Source organism: Protopterus annectens, chromosome 2.part1 (assembly GCF_019279795.1).
Source record: "Protopterus annectens isolate FY-2018-M chromosome 2.part1, PAN1.0, whole genome shotgun sequence".
Lineage (NCBI taxonomy): Eukaryota > Metazoa > Chordata > Ceratodontiformes > Protopteridae > Protopterus > Protopterus annectens.
In genome coordinates, this window is record NC_056729.1 from 1407712824 (window position 1) to 1407721441 (window position 8618).

Consider the following 8618-nt stretch of genomic DNA (forward strand, 5'->3'; position numbering starts at 1 on the left):
TTAATTTCAAGAGGAAAACTTAATAAATTTCCGTGAATGTTTGTATGCCTCTCACCCCCTTTTTAACACATGGATAATAGAAAAAGTATACACAAGCACGTGTTCTTCAGTCCAAAGAGTCTAGGTGAAGCTATGGATTGCTGGGTGCACAAAATCTCATCTCTGAAGAGAGTTACTGTAACAATAAATCATGTTTGTGTTTGGCCACGTTCTGCTCCCTTTTTTGCCTGGCTAGATGTCTGTCAGCTATTCCACATTCCCTTTGGAAGGCCAATGCGGGCCTAACACTCCCGGTCAACAAATTTAAATAAATAAATAAAAATAAATAAATAAACACCTATGTTCAACCATACCTACAGAGATGCATGACACACTCATAAATCCACAGCTGTCATGTCATGTTCTTTCTTCAGTTTTTCTCAACATATTAGTTTTGCAGGCCTTACATTGATAACCAAAGTAATTCTGTTTGTGAAGCAATTCATACTAGCCTGATGTTGTTCAGTTTTATTATGTATATCAAATGCATTTGTGCTAGGTGTTTGAACACATTTTACAAATATAAAGTGGTTTTGTCCCACAAGTGAAAAAAGTACTGCTTAGGAAGCAGCCCAAATATCATGACCTGTAGTTATAGTAAAACAGTAAACTTCAGAAAGAAGGCAGTACGTTATATTTAACAGTGATGAAAGGTCATTGTGACAGTACAGCTATCATCTCTTCATCTCCAGTGGGATTTCTGTATAGTTTGGTTATAACTGTTTCATTCTAAAGTCTTTTGTCAGTTTTATTCCTACATTTACTGTGATATCTGGCTTCACTAGACACTGGCAATATGTCTTCTGCTAAAAACATTACCTTATGAAGTCCATCATGTGGTAAGAGAAACAGAAGTGAGAATATGACAATACTGATAAATAGAAGTGTCTCATACACTTGCATGGGTACATTCAAAGGCGGATGTAAAATGAGCAGTGTTCCTCATATCAAAGTCTGGAAAAGCTGATGAAACATCCACTCAGGCAAAAAAAGGGCAACATAAGGTGGATAAAAAGAAATATTATACTTTACTGTTAGCTAAATATCATACACTAATGTACTTTCCCAAGGAACAGTTCTTGACTGAGAGAGGGCATAAATATTTGCAAGTTTTGTATGACTGTCACAGTGTGTACTGCATATCTATTTAGAAAGACCTGACCAAAGTGTACAGAATAGCAAGTTATGACCTTATTTTCAACACAGGCTCTTTCATTTAACAATATCAGCTTATATAACAATTGTAAAGGCTGCATCAGAATTTCTATGAGCAGTGTGCTTAAAGTCATACAAATTACATAGTGAAGAATTCACTGCAGAATACAGTTTTGTTAATGAATAGTTCAGATGCAAGTTTTAAAGTTGCAGTACAATCAGCTGGTAAGAACAGCACCTACATTCATATTGTTTATTCTCATATAACCAGAGACTGTTGTCGCTTTCAGAACCAAATGTGAGCAATACTTAATTTTGCTCTTTTTAATACTCTGCACTGTTTTGTTTCTGTTAACAGAAACAAAATGCTTGTGATGGGACTAGTAATCTGGGTGATTCTACAATGTCATGGAAAGTGGATAGATTTGTTAGGAACTATAGAGTGGAAAGTGAATAGGTTTGCAAGGAATTATAGAGTTGTTAGCTCGAGCTCAGAAAGCCACATGCACTATACGCATTGTAGGAATTATTGAATAATGCAATGTACGGTAAAATTAATACATTTCATTTCAGTATTAAAATGATCCACATGGAGGTAGTAAGAATCAGCACTGTTTGTGTCAGCTGGAAGACCCACTTTTACTCCAGCCCCACCAATCCATGCTCCCTGGGACATAATGTGCTCGCACATAAGCAGTGTTTGCCACTAAGCTTACTCACTATCAACAGACCACTAAACTGAACAGTTTTCCCTTTTTATCCTTTTATGTACCAAGTGACTGACAACAGTTCTGTATTCATTTATAGTATCAGTGGGCGACAAGGCTAAAGCAGAACAGTATCTAAACTAGACACTGAACGATGAGATGCCTCACTACCATTTTGAATGCCATTGTTTTTTTTTTTTGCTGTCCTCTTTTAGTCTAATTAAGTCCTCTCCATGTATGTCCAGTTCCAGTTTAACAGAATTTGGTGCTTACAGCTTCCGTTTACAAAGATGTTGTATTGTCATAGAAACAAAGGAGGCTAAGCACACATGAAACAGTGCTGGATGAAATAATTCTGCGATTGACTTGGTATATTGATCATATCGTAATGCAGAAACTACAGATGTCTGACAGCTGTATCCAGGTTTTCTGACTGGTATATCTCACCTCTGTAGCAACTCCCGAAACTAATAAGACAGAAAGACAATTGTATCATCTGAAAATAATACATCTTGGCACAAAAATCACCACATGGTGAGTACTGTTTTAATAAATAATTGTTCTTAACATGCTGACTTCAGGCCTGGGGATAAATAGCTTTAAAAGTGTTAGGCAGCAGTTTCAGCAGATGATCACTTGTCATGATTCTTTCTCCTTGGAGATGAGCATTAGTCTTTTTTTGGTAAATCACTGTTAACTTGATGTAGCAGCTATCAGTGAAGACAGAAGACCAAACAAACGATGTTAACTATCAGCCATCTTTGCCATTCGTGGTAATACAGCTCACTTATGAGAGAGGGATGAGGAACGTGACACTCCTGAAGACAGAGACATTTGTGTGGCAGATGAAGGAAGTTTTCTGGGAGACTGGAACCTGAAAAGATGCAAACAGAAATAAATAATTATGTAGTTGCTACATCACAACTGACCCTAAGTTTTGAAGGTCATGCATGGGAACTAAATAAGCAGTTGTCTCTCCTTCCTTCAACATTGCACAGTTTCTTACTCTGTTACAGTTACCTATGATCCATAATGTTTTATGTTGCTACTACTGCACCTACTGTGGCCAAGCCCTAAAGATCACACCTAAAAACAAAACTCCTTATGAAATTCAAATGCATCATGGCAAAAGAGATGTATTTCTGTAATACCTTCAATAGTTTATTTATTTTACATTTCTTTACTGGGGCAGGGCTCTGATCAAGCTTGACCAACCTGAGGTTCAGTCAGGGCTGCAGTAATCAACAAACCAATGTACAGATAATATAACAATAAATGTAACATAAGCAGCAGTACAGCAAGTAAAATTACATTACTTTAAAGTGTGAATAATAGAGGAAGTTGTACAGTTAGTACAGACAAAGCTACAATTTACATATTTGTCTCTTAGTGTGGATAAGAGAAAGTTACAATGATCTTGAAATAAAAGCCAAGCAAGAGGACTACACGGCAGTATGACAGTTTAGCTATGTGACACAGCCTGTATTTGACATTTACATTCATGTTGTTTCTGTAGTAACTGTGTGTGTGTTTGTGTGTTGGGTTAGAGGTAAGAGGAGGTGGATATTTTGTTTCAGGGACTGCCATCATTTGAGAGATAGGATAGAGAAGCTGTGGTCAGAGCGGTGTTCAGTTGCAGTGGTTTGGAATTTTGGACCTGCTTCACAATGGCTCCTGAAGTTATAGGGGCTGTCGCAACGGGTTTCATGGTGACTGGGTTTGTAGGGAGCTCAGTAGGAAGCTTGATCTACTCTGTACTGGGAGATATTTGGCTTTTGACAGCGTAACATAGTGATGCTCCTATTGTCAGACTGTGGGAAGTAGGTAATAAAGAGGCATATTTTACTGGAGATGACTGAAGTTTTTTTATGTTTTTGTTAGAGTCTGTGACAGAGGTACTTTGTATCCAGCTGGGCAAGAAGAATGCCTTTTCTGACTAACCTTTGGAAAAAAAACTTGATTTATCACTATGTATAACCTGTACTAAGCAATACTCTGAAACAACTACATAATTTAAACCTTGTTTCTTATTCTTATGTTTCAGTTGTTCTACTACGCACTTACTATTTTAGTACATTATTAGTATTACTTCTTTAAATGTACCTTGTCAAAAATTGCATTTCTTCTTTTCTTATTATTTACTTCTGGAGCTTTTCTCCCCAGGCCTCCACTGAAACAGGGCACTAGCTTAGTTAAACTAACCCGGTCAACAAATGTCAAAAATAAGTAAATAAATACATGTTCCGATAACTACCCTGGCATGTGGGGAGAGAAAACTGGGAAAGTTTGGAAACCCAGAATAAAAGTCAGTTAACGTTAGACCTGAGTTTTTTTATGTGTTCTTAGAAGTTGAGGGATTGGTCTAGCCAAATGTCTTGGCATTTAAAGGTTGTTATTGTTTCTGTGTAGTTGCTAAATTGATCTGTAATGTGGAGAGTGAGTGCTTGTGATATTTTTCAAGTCTTTTGTTTGTGTTGAAGATCATATATATTTTTTTTAAACTGAGGCAGAGTGTTTCTTTTGTTTTTTTTTTTTTTTAGTAGGAGGTCTTTCTGAAGACATAGAATGTCATGTGTCTGGATCTTGATCTGTATATAACCATATATAGTATGAGAGGAGTTGCAGTTGAGGTGGGTCAAAGTGTAGCTTGTTAATGAAAATGCAAAACACTAGAGAGGCAAGCATTGGCTGAATGAGAAAGAGAGAGGAGTCAACCTTTACTCTGAAGGCTCAGTTGGTAAGGAAGTCTTGTAACCACTGTGTGGACTGTGGGCTGATAAAAGTGTCAATCAGATGCGCTAGCAGGATGGAGTGATCAACCATGTCACATCCGTACATTAAGTTAATAAGGACAGCAGCTATTAGTTAGCCCCTATCTATGCTGGTTAGAATGTCATCTGTTAGGGTCCACATTACAGTCATGGTACTCCTTTCAGAACAACATCAATGATGTTTCTTGGAGAGTGGGGGGTAGTTCTAAAGGGAGGTGGTAAGTTTGTCCCTCAAAAACTTTTACAAGATTTTGCCAAGTGTGGGAAGTATAGAGATTGATTAGAATTGACTGGTGTTGATTCTATTGGCATTTCTCTGATGACTGCAAACTTCCAGATTATTTATTTATTTATTTTACATTTGTTGACCGGGATTATCCAACTGAGCTGAAGAGCCCTTTTTCAGCGGAGGCCCGGGGAGAAAAGCTTCAACATGTTATACAATTTTCATTATAAATTAGCATTAAACAGCAATGTTAAAGGATTATTACAAGGCATTAAGTAGCAATGCAATGTTATACAATGTCAATAATCAGGAGTATAGCATAACTATTTCAAGATGTATAAAAAGAAATGTCATTAAAATGAGTATAGTTTTTGGGGTACGTGGTTAAAAAAAACTAGTTTTATCATGATGTAGTTGCATGAAGGCAAGACAATTACAATAGAATGTTTCTCGGAGGTGATTTGCTTAATAGATTTTAGAAGACAGTAGAAAGAGTAGTTGAGGAAGATTAGAGAGAGCTAGTGAGAAGAGTGAGTTAAGGGCAGAACGTAGATTAAGGTATGAGGAGTAGGGGATGTTAAGGAGGGAGAGTGCAGTGGCAGATTAAGGGCATAGTGTTTGTTGTGAGGCAGAGTTTATAAATGTGAGTTAAAGGGATGACTATGTCATTTTTAGAGTGATATATAGAAACTACAGGTAGAGATTGTCTGAACCAGTGGATGAATCAAGAGAGATGCAATGCATTTTGTGTAAATCCTAGTGAAGTAGAAAGAAGGCAGGTATTATGGAAGGCTGTGGGTCTGTTTAGGGAGGGGTTGGGGGTTGAAGGGTGGTGAAGGAATATTACTGAAGTCTTTGAGGGTGAGAAGTTGTTGGATAAACAAGGAATATAGCCTTTGGTAGAGTATTCCTTTGGTGGGGTTCTGCCTGTAAGGTTATTTACCACTTGCCAGCATTTTTTTGGAGAGCATAACAGGGAGGTTTGCTTAGGTATTAGGTATTTAGAGTTCTACCTACAAATTTCTTGGTGATATTATGCAGGAAAGTGAATCTTACTCAGTTTGGTACAATGGAGCTATTTTTCCACTTTAGTCATGCATCAATGCATGGCTGCAAACTCTCCTAGTTTTCTGCTGGAAGGTGGATTGCTTTAAATGGACATTAGAAGTTGAAAGAGTTTCATTGTTGTGATGCTGGCATCTGTGAGGGAAAGTACAGTTGTCCAGTCTGTGGTGGAGAGGTGAGATTGGACAGTCATGAAATTGTTAGCTAACTTGGGCTTGAACAAGTTTTTTTTTTTTTTGGGGGGGATGCTATTTGATGTCTATGTTTTGAATGTTGAATGGTGTGGGGCAGTTGTCACTGAAGGTGCAAGATGGGTGATATTAGCAGAGTGGGAAGTGATTATGAGGTCTGTGGGAGAGTGATAGTTTATTTTGCCATTGGATCTGATATCATTGTTAACAAGCTGAAGAGGAGTAAGATCAGAAAAAAGTTCAGATATGTCTTGTGTGGGCATCCAAATAAGTTTATGTTTTATATAAAATTCTCCAGGAAAAATGAATTTGTGGGTAGGATGTCAGAGAGAAATCTTTACAAATGGGAAAAATGCTGGATTTTAGAGGCTGGTCATATATTAACCAGGATTCAGTTATTGCAACTATGTCTGGTGAGTGGGTGTTTAGGAAGGCACCGATTTGGTCTAGTGTGTTTCTGATGCTTTTGGTATTAAATAGTGCACAGCAGACTGTTTTGGTCAATTAGTGGTTGAGAGTTGTGCCTAGAGTTGTTTAGAAATTAGTTTGTGTGGTATTTACTGTTGGTGATCCCTGGAAAAGATTAAATCATAGAGAAATGATGTGAGTGTTTATTACGGGATAGCACTTTTTGTGATAGTTGAGGGCTAAGGATGAGAGGGGTTGAGGATAGTGTTGCATGTTTGGCTGAGGTCATTTATTTTGATGTCTAATACTTCAGTAATTGACTGACAGTGCTGTACAGAGTTGTAGGAGTTGTTACTGGCAGGCTGGAGTTAGCTGTAATGGTTTGCTGTAAAAAGGAAGGTAGGATGCTTGATATTGGGCATTTGTGATTTTTTAAGAGTTTGTGAATATTTCATTAAGGAGAACAGAGTATTGAATTATTTATGGTGTATATTAAAACTGATGATGCAGGGAGTGGCTAGGGAATTGTGGGTGGGAGGGAGTGAAATGCATCACACACCCCACTGCTAGTAAAAGCAATGTGAACCAGAAGTTAAGTATTTCTAGTTGTAGCAGAAAACATCCAGAATAGATTGATTTAGCTCAAGCATTCATACTTCCACATCCTCAGAACAAATTATACTAACTGGTGTACCTCATGGATTTAATCTTGTTCTGTGCCTGTTATGGGGTGAAGCTGTGCAGCATAGTTTAAGCCTTTTCGGCACTGTAAACATTTGGCATTGTGTTTCCTGTATTTGACCATCTCTTAGATGAGGGAAGAGTGCCCATTTTTGCATCAGAGTAGAAATGTTAGAGTTCATGGTCTTCAGACAGGCAGGAAGCATTTAATGGGGTCACTACTGGACACTTAAATAGAGCAGTGTATGCTACTTCCCTACAGGTTAATTAAGCACTATATCCAGAATACAGAGTAGTGGTTGTTAACTGGGGGCTTTATCTAGTGTACTTTGGTAAAAAAACAAAACAAACAAAAAAAAAACAGCAACATCAACTTAAACTGCTTGCATAAGGTAGACTGTGGTAGTTTTTTTCATGTTTTTTTAATCCCTTGATTTCAATTACTAGAAATGGTCTGATTGGGAATTTCTCTACTGAAACATGAGTACTCAGTATATACTGCCACACAGTTATTTAAATTATTAATCTTTTTCTTAAATGTTTATATTTCACTGCTTTCCAACCAAAATATAATATCACAATCAATAAAATGAAAGGTGACTCAGATCACTACAGTATATATCTCTTAAGCATAAGACATTTAATTTGACAATGAGCAAATGTAAAACCCTGTTAACTTCATTGTGTGCTGCTTTGACTTCCCCTTTGGTATTTGGAGAAAAAAATGTAAAAAGGCAAAACCTTGATGGTTGCCTGGATGATGGTATCACATGACTGCCTCTTGCACCAAGGGGGAATGAATGGGCCAAACAATCAAAGGAAGGATAATGACATTCGGACAGCAGAGGTAAAAAGGTATATAACATCATGGAGATGGTCTACATGCTATGAGCTCAAGAAATTCGGCAAGTAAAAGGAATTGTTCTATCAGTCCTAGCAGGGTTTCATAACAGAAAGCTCTTGCCAGAATAACCTTATCTGGTTTTCTGACTGAGTAACTGATGAGATAGACAGGATTAATCCTGGTGGCTGTGATTTACATGGACATCAACAAGGCCTTTGGCTCAGTCCATCACTGCAGGTTCCTTAAACAAATGAGGAAGGCAACTAACTGAGTGAAAAAGTGGTTTTCAGCTAGGGCACACATAACTGTAATTAGGGAATACTTTCAGAGGGAAAAATATAAAGAGCAGCCCCACAGTGGTCAGTACTGGGTCCAGACTTGTTTAATATGCATGTGTCTGACCTAACAAAAGGCAAGGAAGACTGATTAGTGTCTTTGCTGGTAACACAAAAGTTGGGGGAGTAGTAGCAGAAAAGAAAAACAACCTAGAGGGAGATTTGATGAAGTCAGAAGTACAGATCAACGAATGCA

General features: G+C 37.6%; 1 protein-coding gene across 1 annotated transcript in view; it reads right to left on the reverse strand.

Moving 5' to 3' along the window:
• Positions 1-1044: 1044 nt before the first annotated feature.
• The window catches only part of KIF3C (kinesin family member 3C), a 1444108-nt gene continuing 1436534 nt past the window's right edge, over positions 1045-8618 (reverse strand). Inside the window, exon 8 of the mRNA XM_044062885.1 lies at positions 1045-2775. Coding sequence (XP_043918820.1) covers positions 2685-2775 — 91 coding nt within the window. The 3' untranslated portion in view covers positions 1045-2684. The remainder of the gene's footprint in view (positions 2776-8618) is intronic.